Source organism: Suncus etruscus, chromosome 16 (genome assembly GCF_024139225.1).
Source record: "Suncus etruscus isolate mSunEtr1 chromosome 16, mSunEtr1.pri.cur, whole genome shotgun sequence".
Classification (NCBI taxonomy): domain Eukaryota; kingdom Metazoa; phylum Chordata; class Mammalia; order Eulipotyphla; family Soricidae; genus Suncus; species Suncus etruscus.
In genome coordinates, this window is record NC_064863.1 from 41,551,777 (window position 1) to 41,572,397 (window position 20,621).

At 39.6% G+C, this 20,621-nt stretch overlaps 1 protein-coding gene and 1 non-coding gene across 2 annotated transcripts in view; both read right to left on the reverse strand.

Annotated features, from left to right (window-relative positions):
- Positions 1-758: 758 nt before the first annotated feature.
- Positions 759-20,621, reverse strand: part of TEC (tec protein tyrosine kinase) — a 143,412-nt gene continuing 123,549 nt past the window's right edge. Inside the window, exons 10-18 of the mRNA XM_049790210.1 lie at positions 20,410-20,489; positions 19,484-19,617; positions 16,065-16,139; positions 15,153-15,324; positions 14,804-15,020; positions 7,516-7,580; positions 2,503-2,621; positions 2,271-2,428; positions 759-842 (exon numbers count right to left, since the gene is read on the reverse strand). Coding sequence (XP_049646167.1) covers positions 759-842; positions 2,271-2,428; positions 2,503-2,621; positions 7,516-7,580; positions 14,804-15,020; positions 15,153-15,324; positions 16,065-16,139; positions 19,484-19,617; positions 20,410-20,489 — 1,104 coding nt within the window. The remainder of the gene's footprint in view (positions 843-2,270; positions 2,429-2,502; positions 2,622-7,515; positions 7,581-14,803; positions 15,021-15,152; positions 15,325-16,064; positions 16,140-19,483; positions 19,618-20,409; positions 20,490-20,621) is intronic.
- Positions 14,177-14,282, reverse strand: LOC126033087 (U6 spliceosomal RNA). Its single transcript, XR_007504243.1, has one exon. It is a non-coding gene; the product is annotated as a U6 spliceosomal RNA (small nuclear RNA).

The window sequence follows — 20,621 nt, forward strand, 5'->3', positions numbered from 1 at the left end:
TCAGTAACAGAACCTATAGCCCCATGCCTTCCAGATAGGTGTTCTCTCACTGAACTATAGTTTTTCTTCCCGGTAGAAAGATTTTCTCACCAGAGTGAAACTGTTCACTACTTTAAGGCCTTGTTTCTAGTCCAAGGATGGTGAGTGCATGTACCACAAAAAAGTTACAGCTCAAGTTTCTTATAAATATATAACTTTATATATTATATATTTACAGTATATACAGCATAGTTTTTCATGTAATACTAATTGCAATCTTGAAAACACTTATTTTCAATACAAAAGATGAGTCTTAATCTAAGGTGGATTCCTAATTCATGTGGAACCATGTTCTTGACAATGCCCCAGGTCCAGATTTCTATACGAGTCAAAGGGAGGAAAAGTTGCTGGAATGTGGTGCTCGTGACCTTCCTCTTCCCAAATGTGCTGACCTTCTATTGGTACCAATTAACAAAGTCCCACCTGCAAATCCAAAATGGTTACACCCTGGAACTTGGGCAATAGCACCAATGGACACTGTGATTTTCAAGTGACTGATGCAAGGAGTAGATGTGCTTTTAATCACCATCTCTACAGCAACATTTTCAAAATCTGGAAGAATCTGGTCATGAAGCTGAGGCTGGCCTAGAATCAAATGTCTGGGGTGTTTGTTCACCACTCCAGAGGTTAAAGCCATCTCCATGTCCAAGTGAAATAAATTAAAAGATCACTGAATGCCTTTTCTTCCTTGTGCTGAAAATCTTAGAATCACTGATCGATCATCTTCCAAATGTCTCTTCACATTCAACTAGCTCATCGATGGTACGCAGCAGTTCTTCAAAGCAAGGTCTTCCCTCTGGCTTCTGCAGTGGAAAATCAAAGAGAAGTTGTAGATTCCAGAATCTACTCCTCCAAACACCAATCTCACTGCTAAATGGAAACAACAGTACACGCAGAGCAAGGAACTCATTGCTTCAGAAGACAGAGGCTTCTCCAAATATGTTGAATCTATCCTGCTTGCCTGATGCTAGACTAACCTTTCAAGTACACCTCCTTTATGCTTTCCCCATCCTGCTCCCCAGAATCTAAAAGAGCTCCCGATGGTTTGAAAGCAAGTCCTGTTCACTTTCAATACCCTCTACCTTGTTATCTATTTTCATTTTCTCTTGTGACCTATTTTCATTTCCCACTACAACCTTCACACAGCCTCTCTCTCCATCAGACCAATTTTCACCCCATGTGCACACACATCAAGTACACACATTACCAACTCCTTCTCATTACTTATGCTACCTCTCTCCCCCTAATACCACTTCCAGCCCAGAAGGCATCTATCCATCATGACTGAGGCACTTTGGAACATGGAGTCAAGCAGGGGAGTTTTCCACTTCTCAGTAGCTTTCTGTTCTTGGGGGAAATGTCAACTTTATAACTTCGAGTCTTTGCATCCACATAGTGGCCATCATAAAATTATCTGACCCACAGGGGATTATTTTGAGAGCTAAATATAAAAAAAACATATAGCATAGTGTATAGAACATAACCAATGTAAGCTAATAATAATAATTATCTGACTATAGAATCAGTCTACAGAATACTGCTTGGTGTGCTTCAAAAATAAAAGTTCATGTTATTTGCTTTTCAGCTACTGGGTTGAATGAGGGATCATGTGGGGTGCTGGGGACCACATGTAGGCAAACACTGTACCAGTTGTTTCAAGAGTCATTTTGGTTTCCCATCTCTATCACAGGCCATTTCAAATACACAGCAATAAACCAGAGGAAATTGTTTCAGTGAAAATTCTGGCAAAAAGGACTAAAAGTATCATAAGGATGTTGGGAGGTCTTTGGACATTGATGGAGGTTGGGTAGAGCATCTTGCTATTATCAAACCCATAATCATTAACACTATGAAAAAGCATGTTACCTAAACTGTAATTTCTTTTCAAATTTAAGAATATTTCAACAAATTAGGATGCACACTGGTGAAGATAACTAGCAGAACTGCCTTTTAGAGTGACATTTGTTATAATTTCATTATGTTAAATAACTGGCATTTTAACTTATTCATTCTTTTTCCAATCATACCAAAAGGATTTGAGAGGATTCAGCTACCACCTATATTTTAAAATAATAGAAACTAAGCGATGTATTAGGCTATAAAAACTACACATTAGTAATCTACCAAGCCCAGATCCCTAAAAGTTCTAGAAATAAAAAGAGGAAGTATGTGCACATGCAATCATGCGTACACATAAACAAGCACACAAACACATACAGGCCAGCATATACCTCCTGCCAACATCTGAGCATCACTTCATATATATATTGGGAGGCCAACTTCGGTTGTTGGAGTCGGTGACCACGAGTAACCATGGTTACCACCTCATAGTTGGTGTTTTTCTCAAAAGGCATTCGTCCTTCAGTGAATATTTCCCACATCAAAACACCTGGAAAAGAATGCAGATCAATATGATGCACATATGCTCTGTTCTGATTAAGGAAAAGGGGCCAAGAATCTTACCAAATGACCAGACATCAGATTTGCTGCTGAAGCGACTATAATTAAACACCTCGGGTGGACACCACTTCACAGGGAACTTGGCACCAGAAGAGCTTGTGTACTGATCATCCAGAACATATCTAGAACACAACACACATTGGTTTATATGTCAGAATAGTTGTGATCTGTGCTTGGGTATGTTTTCTCATTGCTTCCCCTTTACAAACACAGCTGATTGGCTGTGTACAAGAAGCATTAGGGTGAAACTAAGGGTCTGTTTCAATCATCACTCCTGTGGCTTCCCACACCTTCCTTGCAGCTTTTTTGAGGTATCTGACATGGAGGCTTTGTAACATTAAGAACTTTCTTTCTCTCTTGGTTTCTCTTTTTTATAAGGCAATAGAGGCAGAAGACAATAATATAGTTTGCCAACTTTGGGGGGATTGGAACTTTGTTCTTAAACAAAACTATGCCCCAAAACCACACATAAGAAACTTCTAAAGCAGACAGAGCTGCTCAAAAGGAAGTGGTGCAAAGTGGAGCAGTCTCTGGGGACACGTGCTTTTAGCTCCAGTACTTCCACAGTGTTTAAGTGACAATGACAACAGATGAAAAGAGCACAATGTCAAATGCTACATGTAAGAGTTATAAACCATGCACCCATCCTCAAACCATGAAAGGTTTGCTACATGTAAGTCTTAAAGCATGCACCTACCTTCACAATGAAAATAGCTACAATTTTTCTATGTAAATATAGTTCATGCTTTGGGGAAGAATGTTTTGGGGTTTTCTGGCTACACCTGGTAGGGTCTGGGGGCCAGTGGAATGACAGGGACCAAACTTGGGCCTCCTGCATGCAAAGTTTTGCTCCAGTTCATTGCACTATCTCCCTGGCCTTCATAATGTTATTTTTGCCCTTTTAGAAAAACAGATACAAAGGGAGGTTCTCTGACTAGGTTGGTAAATAAAGGTAGTTGAGCTTTATCTGTAAGATGCTCTCTATGTATTCACAAGAGAGCTGTATTTCTATTGTGCATGCACACAAAGCGAATTTCTTTTTTTTTGTTTTTTGTATGTTTGTTTGTTTGTTTGTTTTTGCTTTTTTGGGCCACACCCGGCGGTGCTCAGGGGTTACTCCTGACTGTCTGCTTAGAAATAGGTCCTGGCAGGCACGGGGGACCATATGGGACACCGGGATTTGAACCAACCATCTTTGGTCCTGGATCGGCTGCTTGCAAGGCAAACACTGCTGTGCTATCTCTCCGGGCCCCAAAGCGAATTTCTTTTTTTTATTTTTTTTTCATTTTTTTTTATTTAAACACCTTGATTACATACATGATTGTGTTTGGGTTTCAGTCATGTAAAGAACACCCCCCATCACCAGTGCAACATTCCCATCACCAATGTCCCAAGTTTCCCTCCTCCCCAAGCGAATTTCTTAAAGATCCATAAGGAAGCATTTTTTTTTCTTTTCCTTTGTGTGTGTGTGTGGGTGGGGGGCACGTTGTATAAACAAAGATCAACGCTAGGGCAAAAAGTAAGCTCTTGGTGGTCAGAACACGTCATCATGGATTTGAATAACCTGTTTGTTAGACAGGGAAGTGTGAGTTTACTACTTAAAGGAGATTTCAGAAGTACTGAAATGCATGTGTAATGGGAGGCCTGTTTGCTAGACACAAACTTCTTCCTAAAGGCACTATCCTGAAAGCAGCAGCTCCACTCCTGACCAGGAGAGCTTTGGTCATGAGTCTCCAAGGAGTTCAAAATGACCAAAATTGTGAATCCTTGCTGGCTACTAGAACTGTTCCTCATAACCTTGTAGGCTGGTCACCTCGCTTTCCTTGGTTTACCCCAGCAGAAAAAGCTCAGATGTTAAGCTTGCTCTCATCTTCTTAGCTACTTCCTATCCTTTTGCCTCATTCAAAAACCTACATAAAACAAAACAAAACAAAACAAAACAAAAAACTACATAAAGGGCTCCCCTAAGGCGCCAGGGCACAGAGCTAAAAAAGTGATCATGTTTTTGTTTGTTTGTTTGTTTGTTTGTTTTTGGCCACAGCCAGCAGCACTCAGATTTCTCCTGGTTCATGCTCAGAAATTACTCTAGGCAGGTTCGGGATCTATATAGGATGCTGGGGATCAAACCCAGGCTGCCAGCGTACAAAGCAAACACCCTACCCATTGTACTATTGCTCCAACCACTAAACTGTCATTTTCTTTCTTACTTCTCACCATCAGCATCTCACTTCAGCTCTTCCCACTATTAATTAATATCATAACAACCAGAAAATATTTTGCAAGAAAAAGTCAGTCAATGATGAAACTTCAGAGAAAGTACAGCAGTTAGAGTGCATGCCTAACATGCCAAATCTGGGTCTGATGCCCATTACCACATGGCCTTTGAACCACCAGTTTTAGACCTGAAAGCTCTCAGCCCCACTGGGGTGGCCTAAGTATTCCCAGTCTGCTAGTTGTAAACAGCATCATATCATCAGGTCTGTGCATTGAACAACTATCTCACGTGGCTAAGAATCACCAGTAGGGGGGCCGGAGAGATAGCATGGAGGTAAGGCGTTTGCCTTTCATGCAGGAGGTCATCGGTTCGAATCCCGGCGTCCCATATGGTCCCCCGTGCCTGCCAGGAACAATTTCTGAGCCTGGAGCCAGGAATAATCCCTGAGCACTGCCGGGTGTGACCCAAAAACCACAAAAAAAAAAAAGAATCACCAGTAGGGGGCTGGAGTGATAGCACAGTGGTAAGGCATTTGCCTTACATGTGGTCAACCTCAGATGGATTCTAGTTCGATGTCCGGCATCCCATATGGTCCCCCTAGCCTGCTAGGAGCGATTTCTGAACACAGAGCGGGAAATAATCCCTGAATACTGCTAGGTCTGACCCAAAAACCCAACCCCACCCAGTGAGGCCCCTGAATTTCCTAAGTACCTCTTGAGACCTCCAGGAACAAAGAAAAATGAAAGAAACCAGATTAAAAAAATTTTTTTTTTCTGGAGTCAGAATGATAGGGATCCTCATACTTTTTAAAATAGAGGGCCAGTTCACTTTCCTCAGATTGTTGGAAGACCAGATTATAGTTAAAAAAAAAAAAAAAACAACACACACACACACAAAAACACACAAAACCGGGGCCTGAGAGATAGCATGGAGGTAGGGTGTTTGCCTTTCATGCAGAAGGTCAGTGGTTAGAATCCCGGCATCCCATTTGGTCCCCCAAGCATGCCAGGAGTAATTTCTGAGCATGGAACCAGGAGTAACCCCTGAACGCTGTCGGGTGTAACCCAAAAACAAAAACAAAAACAAACAAACAAAAAAAACCCGCACTATGAACAATAGTAGTCCATTGGCCATAGTTTCAGGACTCCTCACTGAGACTGAGAGGGGGAATTGAGAGAGAGATAAGGAGAAGAGTCGGAGAGTGCTGCACACATCCCACACACATGCACTATGAGCATTGGACTAGTTGGCTGCTAAGCAGAACAGGCAGCATGGGCAAAAACATTTGGCAGGCTGGATAAATGTCCTTGGTGGGATGCATGTGGCCCCTAGCTTGAGGACCCCTGTTATAGAAGATCCCTGAGTTACAGAGTGCAGAATCAGGAGTTACCCCTGAACATTGCTGAGTGAAGTCCAAAAAACAAAAACAAAAACAACAAAAAGAGCATGTTACCATTTGCAGGTAATTCAGTCTCTGACTCATCCTCATCCCTGTTTTTGTGGCATTAAAGCAGCCATAGCAAAATAGAAACAAATGAGCCCAGGGAGTGCCCATCACACTAATCTGAACATAGATACTTAGATTTCAGACAATTTTTACATGAGTATTTATTTAATTTTCCTTCCAACAATAAAAGAATGTGAAAACCACTGCTACTGGCTCATGGGCTTAATAGAGAGGTGTGGTTCAGATGTGATGGGAGCTACTGTTTGCCACCTTCCACCATTCTGATCTCCCTATTTGTGATTCTTGAGTTTTCTATTTCTCTCTTCTCCTTAATATAAACTGATTATAAAAAGAGACTTGAATTTTTTATTCTTTATTCTAGCACAGGCTTATAGTGCTCCTGGCATAGAGTAGGCACCTGACTTTGGTTGAATGGACGAATGGATGGACAGATACATGGGGAAAGGGAAGTAAAGAGGGAAAGAGAAAAAACTACATTTTAAATATTTTTTGACCCAGTAATAAAATTTACCCCCAAATTAAGAGAATTAAAAACGTCGCAGACTAGAATATTCTAAGAACTTTACTCCCAAGTACATTTCTATACATACCCTAATATGATTATTTGGTGAAGACTATATATAATAGGCTACACTACCACCTAGTGGAGGAGAATTATTATGGTCACAAGGCATGCTTTGTTATTTTAATGAATCTCTCAGAAAAGCTAACAAGATTTCCTTTCTGCTTCACCAGCGCAGATTATTTCCACAATTATTAATTCTGCAAAATAATGTGAATATCAATAAAAGTCATGTAACAAAGCATTAAGTAATCATGATTTCTTAACAGTCCATTTACCTGACAATAAAACATCCCTTAAAATAAAAGGAATGCATTTAGCAAAGAACCTTTTCAAAATATAATCTAATTTGTTATATTGCCCTATATCAAAACACAGAGATAGAAAATCAAGCAGTCCCCTTATATAAAAAGAGCAATTACTATTCATATTTGACTAATAAAGCAAAAGATGTAGTAATTTCAAGGTTCTAAACAAGCCTAGAGGAGAAGCAGACACAATCAATTCTGTATGTTTAAGGAAAGGGCAGAGTCATATTTATTTCATGTGAAGTTTATAGGAAGTTGGGACCAGCGCAATAATACAGTGGTTAAGGCATTTGTCTTGCATGCAGCCAACCTGAGTTTGAGATGTAACACTCCATATAGTCCCCAGACTAATTCCTGAGAGCAGAGCCAGGACTATACCCAAGGACCACTGAATGTGGCTCCCAAACAAATAATACAAATAAACAAAAAAATTATAGAAAATACACACATATGCTCAGCTTACCTGGCCATTCCAAAATCAGACACTTTCACAACTCCTGCCTCATTAACAAGACAATTTCTGGCAGCCTGAAAAACAACATTATAATAGCATGTTAATTATAAAGTTTCACAATAAAAGTGAAAAATATGAATTCTGTTTGTTTCCCATTTAATGTAGCTCAGTCAATATTTCAGAGAATGAAGCCATTTCTTATAAAATGTTTTTACTCTGCTTCTAAAATGTTATACACGTGTATTCAACAGATATTGCAGCAGTGGGGAGAAAGGTAGGTTAGAAAATCTTATGTGCAAAAAAGATGTCATTATATTAACCAACTGTCACACCTAAACAAGATGGACTAGAAGAGTCAACCAGCTTTGTTTTCCCTCCTGCTCCTAATCTTGCCAAACAACCTGATTTTCTTGTTGACATCTCTCAAGTCTCTATTTGTGTGATGCTCAGAGTACCCCCCTTCCCCTCTTCTCTTCCTTCCCTCCCTTTTCCTTCCTTCTTATATCCCTCTCTGCCTTCCTTTCTACTTTCCATTCTGAACCAGACTCAGTACTACTCGATGATAGAAGTCACTTTGGTGGTGCTCAGGGGACCAGGTAGTACAGGGGATTGAACCTGCATGCAAAGTACGGTTCTAGCCCTTTATCTCCCAGCTCCTGGAAACATTCTTTTACTATTATAATCCATGGACTAAGGATTCATTTCTCCTTCTGAGCCTTTGGAACTCTAACCTCTGTATACATTTTCACTCCTAAGAGACAACTTCCTTCAAGGCACTTAAAATTGTATGTATGTATGTATGTATGTATGTATGTATGTATGTATGTATGTATGTATGTATGTATGTTTTGGGGCCACTTTCAGCAGTGCTCAGGGGTCACTCCTAGCTCTGTGCTCAGAAATTGCCCCTGGCAGGCTTGGGGGACTATGTGAAATGCCAGGAATTGAACCTGGGTTTGTCCTGGGTCAATCACGTGCAAGGAAAATGCCTATTGCTGTGCTATCACTCAGGCCTCTTTGGGACACATTTTAAGTCTCTTCTTTGGGGAGGGGGGATTGGATCACACCCAGAAGCTCTCAGGTGCTACTCCTGGCTCTATGCTCAGAAATCACCCCTAGCAGGCTCGGGGGGGGGGGGGGACTATATGGGATGCCGGGATTCAAACCCACCATTCTTTTGCATGCGAGACAAATGTTTTACTGCTGTGCTATCTCTTCGGGCCCCTTTAAGTCTCTTCTTAAATGGAGATTGCCCCATACCCAGAATTACCTCCACCCCCTAAAGGGGTCCCTAATACTGTATTTACTTGACAGCCAATAGTATTCTTTGTCCAGAAGACAGAGACATCAGAATATCTCTATAGAGCGACAATCCTGCCAGAATGAGATCACTGTCAGAGCCACAAAAATATCAGAAGCTCACCCAGACAGGTGGGCAGGTGTTGTCTGATGCATTCATATAACTGCTTCAGTTTCATCAGTTTTGGAAGTACAAAATAGGAAGGTACATAGTTCACAAGTTTCAATATGACAAACATATCCGTTATCATCACTGAGTACAATAAGATACTTATATCTCAACTTCTATTTCACAGGTCCTTTGTCCTAATCATCTTATGTGATCAGTTTTAAGAAGGAAAAGCTCAGGAACAGAGACTTTAATGATGATGTTTCCTTAATACTTAATAATCCTTCTCTATCTTCTAAAATATCAAAGAGAGAGGAACACTTCAGTCTCATTGTGTGAGTTTGGCTTTACCTAACACCAAAGCCAAACAAAAATACAAGACAAGAAAATTCCAAGGTGAATAAAACAAAATGCAGAAATCTTCTATAAAATATTAGCAAAAAGAACTCAATATATATTCAAAATGAAATATATTATTTCATGCTTGCCAAGGGAGCAGCTTGGGAATGGGTAGGAATCTGAGTCAATGGTAGAAAGAATTTCACACTGGTGGTGGAATTGGTCTTGGAATAAATATATTTGGAACAACTATGTAATAATAAAGGTTTTTAAATAAATTAATTTCTTATAAAAGAGAGAGAACTCAATGCTACATGAAAAAAGAATCATAGATCATGATCCAGTGAAATTTTTCATCAGGATACAAAGATGGGGGCCGAAGAGATAGCATGGAGGTAAGGTGTTTGCCTTTCATGCAGAAGGTCATTGGTTCAAATCCCAGCACCCCATATGGTTCCCTGAGCCTGCCAGGAGTGATTTCTGAGCGTGGAGCCAAGAGTAACCCCTGAGCGCTGCCGGGTGTGACCCAAAAAACAAAAACAAAAAAAAAGATACAAAGATGACTCAAAATATACAAAGCAATAATATAATATTATATTAACAGAATAAAAAGTAAAAATGATTATTTCAGGGGCCTGAGCAGTGGCGCAAGCGGTAAAGTGTCTGCCTTGCATGCACTAGCCTCAGATGGACAGCGGTTCGATCCCCCAAAGTCCCATTATGGTTCCCCAGTCAGGAGCGATTTCTGAGCAGATAGCCAGGAGTAATCCCTGAGCATTTCTGGGTGTGGTCCAAAAACAGAACAAACAAAAAGATTATTTCAACAGATGTAGTAAAGACATTTGATGGAAATCAACAATCCTTCTTGATAAAAACTCTACATAGTTAGGTATGTAAGAAATGTAATTCAACAAAATAAGGGTCATATATAACAAGTCCCCAGCTAACACCGTACTTGATGGTAAAATCTAAAATATTGTCCTCTAAGGTCAGGAATAAGACAAAATCTCAAAACTAATAAATTTAATAGTTGTTGCAGTTTATGAAAACTGCACAAATATGTATCATTTTAAATACCAAAAAAAGAACTATTTAAAAGAAATGTAAGAAATAAACTATAGAGCCAGGAGATAGCTCAAAAATCAAGTTTGATAATTGGTACAGAAGCTCCTAAATCCTCAGAATCAGTGCAAATACACTGGAAGACCAAGAGTACATATAGGTGAACCTAGTAGTTCCCAAGACTGCAGGGCCCAATCCATCCTCAGCATTGCATCACCTGTCCCAGTAGGTAAAGAATTACCTAGATGGAAGGAAGAAAGGGAGGGAGGGAGGATTCACCGAGCCTGCCAGGAGTAATTTCTAAATGCAGAGCCAGGAGTAATCCCTGAGCGACACCAGTTGGGCTCCAACAAATGAGAAAGTTCTTGTACAACAAAGAAAACAATGAGCAATATGAGAAGACAAGTGTCAGAATAGAAAAAAATGTCAGACCACATATCTAAAACAGGATTAGTGTATATAAATATATATAGGAAACTCATTCAACGCAGTAGCTGAAAAGCAAATAACATGAACTTTTATTTTTGAAGCACACCAAGCAGTATTCTGAAGACTGATTCTATAGTCAGAGGGACCATGTGGGGTGCTGGGGATTAAATCTGGGGTGCTGGGGACCACATGTAGGCAAACACTGTACCAGTTGCACTATCACTTTAGCCCCATTTATTTTAAAGGGCAAAGAAACTGAATGCACATTTTCTCAAAAATGCATCAACTAGCCAACAACTAACATCATTTTTCACAAAGATGCAAATCAAAACTATAAATAGATATCACCTCTATCTGTTAGGATGTTATTTAAGAGAGAAATTTATGCCGGTTGCTGGAGTTAGTGCAGTAAGTGAGGCACTTGCTTTGCATGTGGCTACTTCAGTCACAACTCGAGTCACAACTCCAGAAATAGCCCCGGAGCAGCACCAGGTGTGACCCAACTGCCCCTTGAAAGAGGTGCCAACAAGGTAGAAAAGGAGAAGAAAAGGTAGAAAAAGGGGAACTATGTAACTCTGTTAGTGGGAATGAAAATTGGTACTGAATTATAGAAAACAGTATGACAGCTCCTTAAAAACTTAAAAGTAGAACTACCATATGATTTAGCAATTCAACTTCTAGACATTTATATAATATAATAAAATTGTATCACTTGCACTTAAGGGAAATATGTCAAATATAGAAATATAAATACTACATGGCATCACTACCATATAGAGTCCTAAAAGAAAAAAAAGTGAAACTAAAGTTGAAGACAGGTTGCCAGGAGTAGGGATAGTAGACATAGAGACATGTGAGTCACAGTTAGTTGTACCAGAGTTAATATATAACCCACAACTTAGAGCTGTGGAAGTAATCCAGGATGCTTAAGGAACTGCTAAAACACATGGAGAAAATCAAGTTTTTCCAAGTCCTCAGCTTTTTGCTCTGTCCTCATCTAGACATTTATGCAGCCAAATAGTTTCCATGAGAACACCATCGCTCTGGGTTCAAATCCTTATTCCTTGATTTACTTAACTCTTGGTAATTAATTTTATCCTCACCTTTGTACCTCAGCTTTCCCCTTTTGTAAAATAATAGTAATAACAACAAAATGCCTTAGGGTGTTATTAAAACAATGCATGTTTAAAGTGAGTGACATATATGTAAATATACATATGCATATGTGTATATAAATCTATCATATGGGGTAAGTCCCCAGTGTGAATTACATTCTTTTGGCAAATCAGTCATCTTTGGAGCCAGAGCCATAGCATAGTTAGTAGGGCATTTGCCTTGCATGTGGCCATCCCATATGGTCCCCCAAGCATTGCCAAGAATGACCCCTGACCACAGAGCCACAGTAACCCCTGAGCATTACTGGGTGTGGCCCAAAAAATAAAAATGTAATCTTTGAGGTTTAATAGGGACTGATACTTTACCAACTCTTGTAAGTAGTCCTATCTATAAATAATAGGCAGAGAAGAGAAAGAAAAGAATGGAGGAGAGAGGGAGTAAAAGTAAAAAAGAGAAATAAATGAAGACATATACTCCTAACCAGGAATAAATAACTTTTTTCTGATACTTTCAGGAGTTACTATGAGCTGTCCTCATTTCCTAAAGATCTGAGAGAGAGAAAATAAATCCAAGGTCTTCTTACAGTTTCTGCTTTCAGTATGTGAGGTGAAAAAGTGCTTCACCAAAGGATGAGTCAATCCTTAACTTCTTCTTTGATCACCATATACAATTCTCAGAAGTGAACTTTCTCATCTATCAACCAATGATGGTAAGATAAAGTTGCCATGACTATTATCTCATGAGATTCATATGGATAGCAAATAATTACAGTATGGTAATTTTCTGGGAAATACTACCTGGGAAACATTATCAACATAATAATACTTTATTCATACAAGTACCTATATAATTTGCATAGTAAATGATATATAATTTTTCCTCTTTAGATCACACCCAATAGTGTTGGGGGCTGCTTCCAGCAGGCCCTGCTCCCTGCTCAGGGGGACCATATGGTTTGGGGAGAGAATCATGGGCTCATGCATGTAAAACATCTTCATGCTATCTCCTCAGTTCCATCATTTATTTTAATAATTACCTTCCTGTTAAAAATATGGGTTGAGGCTATAGTACAAAGATATTACAGGGTTTGAGGTGTTCGCCTTGTATGTAACTGACTCCAGTTATGTCCCTGGCACCATGAGAGTCCCCTGAGCCACACCAGAAATGATCCCTGAGTAGGAGCCAGGACTGAAACCAAGTGGGTGTGGTTGCAACCAAAAAATAAATTCATAAAAAAAAAATTGGGCAAAAAAAGTCAAAGCAGAAATAAACAGATGGGACTTTTTAAGCTGAGAAGCTTCTGCACCTCAAAGGAAATAGTGCCTAAGATACAAGAGCCACCCACAGACTGGGAGAAAATATTCACCCAATACCCATCAGACAAGAGGCTAATCTCCAAAGGTACTGCCAGAACTTAATAAGAAAAAATATATAACCATCAAAAAATGGGTAGAAGAAATGAACAGACACTCAAAGAAGAAATACAAAAGCCAAAAGACACATGCAAAAATACTCCACATTGGGCCGGGTAGGTGGCGCTGGAGGTAAGGTGTCTGCCTTGCAAGCGCTAGCCAAGGAAGGACCGCGGTTCGATCCCCCGGTGTCCCATATGGTCCCCCCAAGCCAGGGGCGATTTCTGAGCACATAGCCAGGAGTAACCCCTGAGCGTCAAACGGGTGTGGCCCAAAAAAAAAAAAAACAAAAAACAAAAAACAAAAAACAAAAAAAAACAAAAAAAACAAAAACAAAAAAAATACTCCACATCACTAATCATCAGGGAGATGCCAATCAAACTATAATGAGGTACCATCTCACACCACAGAGACTGGCACACAGCACAAAGAAAAAGAACAATCAGTGCTGGCAGGGATGTGGAGAGAAAGGAACTCTTTTTCACTGCTGGTGGGAATGCCATCTAGTCCAGCCTTTATGGAAAACAATATGGAGATTCTTCAAAAAACTGAAAATTAACTCCCATATGATCCAACTATTTCACTCCTAAAATACACCTTAGGAAAACAAAAACACAATACAAAAATCCCTTCCTCACACCTATTTTCATTGCAGCGCTATTTACAATAGCTCTGAAAACAGACTCTGAAAACAATCAAGATACCCTTTAACAGATGAATGGCTGAAGAAACTGTGGTACATATACACAATGGAATATTACGCAGCTGTCAGGAGAGATGAAGTCATGAAATTTTCCTATACATGGATATACATGGAATATATTATGCTGAGTGGAACAAGTCAGAGGCAGAGAGATAGACACAGAATAGTCTCACTCATCTATATATATGTGTATGGTGTGTTTTAAATAAGGAACGCTTCACGAATTTGCGTGCCATCCTTGCGTAGGGCCATGCTAATCTTCTCTGTATCGTTCCAATTTTAGTATATGTGCCGCTGAAGCGAGCACTCATCTATATATTTTAAGAAAAATTAAAGACATTACTGTAATAAGGACCAGACACAATAGAGTTAAGTAAGGGCTGGTAGGGCCAGAGGACTGGCTCACAATTTGAAGCTCACCACAAAGTATGGTGAACGCTGTTAGGGAAATAACTATACTAACAACTAGCATGACAATGTTAATGAATGAGAGAAGTAGAATGCCTGTCTCAAATACAGGCGGGGGGGGGGGGGTGGGATGGGGAAGGCATTGGTTATGGGAATATTGCATTGGTGAAGGGTGGTATTCCACTTATGACTGAAACCCAACTACAAACATGCTTGTAATCATGATGCTTAAATATTTATATATAAAAATAAAAAATTTTTTGACTTTATAAAATGGGGTTAGTTAAATTCAGCAAGTTTGAAAAAGAATGCTGACGTGGTCTTGAGACTCAAACTTGTATAAAACACATTCTTGCTCCTTGCTGACCCAAGGTTTCAAAGGTCGTGGGCTAATGACTGGGCACACGAGTGGGTGATTACCAGGTCTCTGTGGATGAAGCTGTTCCTCTCCAAGTACTCCATCCCTTCACACACATCTTGGCACATGCTCAGCAGCACGTCTCTGCTAAAATGACCTTGTCTCTGTCGAAGAAAGTTCAGAAGGCAGCCCCTCTCCATGAACTCCGTAACAATGTAGATTGGCTTTTGCTGAGTGCACACACCATAGAGCTGCACTAACTTCGGATGAGTGAGTTTCCTGGGAGGGAAATGGGGCAGACACACGTAAACATAAGAAAAGGAATCACTAGAGGGGGCCATGGGGCCTGGCCATTTTCTAGTACAAACGGTGAACGGAAAAAGAAAAAAAAAAAAAAAGACAGTCACTTACATCATGACTTTAGCTTCCTCTATAAAGTCTTCCTCGCACATGGCACCTTCTCGGATGGCTTTAATTGCCACTTTGTACTGAGCTCGCCATTTGCCAAGTCTCACCACTCCGAACAGGCCGCTGCCCAATTCCCGCATGAAGGTCAGTTCAGAAGGGTTAATCTCCCACTTTTCTGTGAGACAGAAGGAAAGAAGGATCCAATATTGAGCACAGCAAAATTCAGTTGGAAGCAAAGACATTCTTATCAAGGTCAGTCCCAGTTGCAGATGATAGATTATTGGGAAAGTAACTTGCAATGCCCAGTTAAACTGCAAAAAGGGTTTTCCCAGCATCTGGGGTAGAGGGTGAGGGAAGGCACCGCTGCTAAGAGAGATGTCACAGGACAAGCACTGTGAATTGAAATGGGCAAAAGCTGCCGCAGGGGAGGCTGATGATAATAGAGCTTGCAAACTTAAATAGCAAAAAATGAAAAACAAACTTCATTTTTTATTATTCTTCCCCTTTAGTAATTTTTTTCTTTTTCAACTCCATCAAGCTAGAATAATTTAATCATAATCTTTAGTCATAAAAATAGCAAAGAGCCACAAAGAAAGACCTTCTCTGTTCCCTTCATCTTCCCTTGTCTCCGAATAACCAGTAAATAAAGACAGTGAAATCATGCAAGGCTTTGATTTGTTTTAGAGGTAATAGGACAATACTTAATGTTCACTGATGAGAAGTTTTCTCCTGAATTATAAATGGTAAAAACAGAAAACCTGGGATGACTAGTGTTAAACACATTACGTATCCTCTACACTGAAAATACACAGAAACCAACAGGTCCACTATGCGGAATTTGATATTTGTAAATTGGTCTTGCAGTCGGGGAGACTTTCCAAGGAAAAAGAGCCAGTGCAGGCAGAAAGGAGTTACCATAGCTGAATCCTGCGGTGGTAGGTGCATTCCTCCCTTTGGCACTAACAGGGTACCGCAGTCTTGTCACAAGTCCTAGATAACAAAGCAAATATATCTGTCAATACTTACTGATGGATGCACCAATCATTGTTCTGTATGGTAAAATGCTCATTAACCCATCATTTGTTATTTTGCAGGATATATTGCTAAACACTCATAAAAGCCATACATTAACTCATCTCATGATCATCATCTGTGCATATACGGTGCTATAAGAGGCTTACAATAATCTTAAGGATTACAAGGGGAAGGCAAAAAAGGGAGGAAGGCAGGCAGAAAGCAGATGTTCTGACATTCTGAGTAGACAATATCATATATAAATATATATTTTGGGGGGGTCACACCTGGCAGTGCTCAGGGGCCACTCCTGGCTCTGCGCTCAGAAATCGCCCTGGGCAGACACAGGGGACCTTGTGGGATGCCGGGATTCGAACCACCGTCCTTCTGCATTCAAGGCAAATGCCTTACCTCCATGCTATCTGTCCGGCATTTTTATGAAACTTAAAAAAGAAATCTATTTACGTTCGTCCATTCAACAAACTTATCTGAGGGGGTCATACCCAAAATATCTTCGAAAGGATATATGCATATATTTATGTGCATTGCAGTACTTATAACAGCCAAGATATAAAAAACAACATATTAAATACCCAATTATAGATTAAAGGAACAAGATATTGTGTTATATACACACAATGGAATACTATGCAATTCTAATAATAGAGAACAAAATCATGCAATTTGCTGAAACAAGGATGGAATTCAAAGGGTATCATGCTGAGTAAAGTCAGTAGGAGAGGAATACATATAGAATGACCTCTTTCATATGTGGTACTTAAAAGTTACACAAAATATCAAAGTAGCAACAAAGAGTTAAAGGCAACACAAAGGGGAACTCATCCACACCACCAATGTAGGGTCTGAAAGGGAGGGGCATTGGGATTCTAGGGGGAGGGAGATATGTACAATAATGCTAGGAATGGTGGTATAGCTATGTACATGGGAACCCTTTATTAACAATATTATAAATCACAGAATCTCAATTTTTTAAGAAAAAGTCTAAATAAATCAGTAATAGGATTTACTGGGCAGCATGCTAGTATATTCTCTCCTTGAACATTTTATGGTTTTGGGGAAATTTGAGGGGACACACCTGTTGGCGCTCAAGTGTTATTCCTGGCAGGCTTGGAAAACCATATGAGATGCCAGGGATCAAATCAGGGTCAGCTGTGTGAAAGGAAAATGCCCTACCTGCTGTACTATCACTCCAGCCCATCCTTGAACATTTTAAAGGATGTTAACAGGAGAATGTGTGTGTGTGTGTGTGTGTGTGTGTGTGTGTGTGTGTGTGTGTGTGTGTATGTGTTTGGCTTTGGTATCACACCTGATGATGCTCAGGGTTACTCCTGGCTTTGCACTCAGGAATCACTCCTGGTGGTGGTGGTGGTGGTGGTGGTGGTGGTGGTGGTGGTGGTGGTGGTGGTGGTGGTGGTGGTGGTGGTGGTGTGTGTGTGTGTGTGTGTGTGTGTGTGTGTGTGTGTGTGTGTCTTTGGTACCACATCTGATGGTGCTCAGGGGGTGTGAGGGGTGTTTGGCTTTGGTACCACACCTGATGATGCGCAGTGTTACTTCTGCACTCAGGAATCACTCCTGGTGGTGCTCAGGGGCTATATGGATGCCTGGGACTAAACCAGGGTTGACCATGTAGAAGGAAAGTGTCCTACCCACTGTACTATCGCTCTAGTCCCAAGGATGTCAAAATGTTTTTAATGGTTACAATCAGTTGACATTTCATGCTTTTTTCCCCAATATCAAATCTGAACTTTAAAAGAAAATTATAGTCTACTAAAAAATAAAATGATTCACTTGCTATAACTTAATCTTTATAACATTATATAAATTCAGTCTCTGAGATATCAACTCGAGGGCCTGATAGAAAATACAGTGAGTAGGTGCTTGCCTTCCATACAGTCAACTTAGGTTTGATTCCTGAGAGCCAGCCCCAGATGGTCTCCAGAGACTGCCCAGGAGTGATTCCTGAGGGTAGTGCCAGGAGTAACTTTGATGCATCATTGGATATTGCCCAAATATGAATAAAAAAATTAAGTACAGTTATCAAATGGGCATTTCAGCTACTAGAAATCCATAAGATTTATTAAATCTTTCCCCTGCATTTCTTGCCCATAGCACTGTATTTATTCAATGCATATTTCAGTAATCTAAAATTATTGTGTATTTTCCTACTGTACTGCTGTACACCACCTGGTGATATGATCAGGGGCTATTCCTGGCTGTGTGCTCAGTACTTACCCCTTGAAGGTGCTTGTGAGATCACAAGCAATACCAGGAACTAGAACAAGAGGTCAAGCAGGATGCAAGGCAAGCACCTTAACCTCTGTACCATGTATACTTATCCATGGTTCTAATGGTACTTTTAAAGAAAAGTACAGACATATGACAGACTTTTTTTTGAGGGGGGAGGGTGGCTTTCATAATAGGTATTGAGAACACTAATGTGTTTGTTTGTTTTTTTGCTATGGGGAAGAGATGGTGGTCAGCTCTAAGACAATATGGGTAAATGGGAAACGAAGGCCAAAGACTGGAGTCAATGGATGAAAAATTACTAAATGGCTAAGTGTGCACAGTGTCTTGTTGAAGACAAGGAAGAACATTACTTAAGTCACATTTGAATGTGGAACTAATTAGATATCAAATGTGATCAGATACCAAGTCATGGATTTCAGCATCCTGATCAGAGTTTGGTGATGTAAAGAATCCTTATAAGCACCAAGGATATAAACTGAGAAATGTGAGGTTTACCACAGGACACTAGAGTAACTCATGACCTATCTTTCATGAGACTTGATATTATTTCTGACATTTCTTTGTAACCATCATTTTCTTAATACACAGTGATTTTATTTTTTCACAAATTTTCTTTTAATAAAGTTTTTCCTGAAAAATATGTTTCCAAATAGGGCATTCATGTTAAGACATAATAGCTTTATTGTTTTGTTTATTTTTGTCTTGGGGCTACACCCAGCTATGCTAGAGGATCATATTGTGTTTTGGGTATTGACTCAGGTTGGCTGAGGAGGAAGTGAGGACAGGTTCTGAGTGATAGACATGGGCTATTGATGACTTGGTGAGGAAATCTATGTTAGTGTACCATTTATTTATTTCAATTATTTATTTAGGCTTGCCTAGGCTGCATACTTTGGTTTTGGAGCCACATCCAGGAGAATACGCAGTCATTTAAAATAAGTTACATTTTGCATTTAACCACTAAATAAAGCTGTTCTGGGAAGAACATGCTTCAATGTCAGGTTATTTTGACCATCACCTTCTATTTGAAATCAGAAAGAGTGACTGCTTACCCGCTGCATTGTGCTTGTGGTATTCAATAATCTCAGCAATCGAGCCAAACGCATGTTTCTCTGCCAGGTAATATTTTTTGGGGGATGTTGTTGTTTCCTTTATATGATAATGCCGAAAACCTGATGAGCCTTCTCTGTAAAAATCAAATATACCATGGAACAATACAACGACTAATTCAGATGTGTCTGGAATTATGTACTCCAATACCCACACACTCTAACATACAGTCCCTCTAGTATAGAACCTACTCATATACTATCCTAACTACCTAATTAACTGTGTGAGGTTATATACTCCAGTACAAATATGCACACATGTATGTACATACATAAACATAGCCTCTATTATAGCACTTACTCATAAACAACTCTAATATTTGCTTGAGTGCTTGACTGAACCCACCACTAGTTATTAGAGGTCTTGGTCTCTGTCTACCTTGTTTATTGTAGGATTCTTAATGCTTTATCCAGTATACAGCAATTATCTGTTCACTGTTTCCAAAGATTTTATAGTCACTCTCAATTATATACACATAAAATATATAATAACTAAATAAAAACATAATGCATATGACTATAAAAATAGTATAGACTCAAGAAATCAACTCAAGTTTTCTTTTATCATATTGACATTTATTATGATATTTTTGAAAATTAGAAATCCACAGGGGTCAGAGAGATAGTACAGTGGATAAGAAATTTGCCTTATATGCAATTAACCTAAGTTTAATCCTGGGCACCAATATAGTGCCCCAAGCACCACCAGGAGTGATGCCTGAGTACAGTGTCATAGTGTCATAGTGAAGTAAGCCCTGAGCACTGCCAGGTATTTCCCACACTCCATCCAAAAAATAGAAAAGAAAAATAAGTCCATATCAATAACAGGGCTTTTAGTCAAAGAAGGGATAAGGAGAAGAAATACTTACCCTCTAAACTTTGTATAAAGGGAGACTGTGTACATGCCTGGTTGACTGGAATCTCTGACCATGAAACCACCTTCTTTGTCCTAAAATCCAAATAAAGAATATTTTCCCAATTTTAATAACAAATTACAATTTTCTAATTTCCAATAACAAACAGAAATGCTATGAAGAAGCCTCAGGAGCCAAATCTTAGGATGTCTCTGCATTCTGAACTT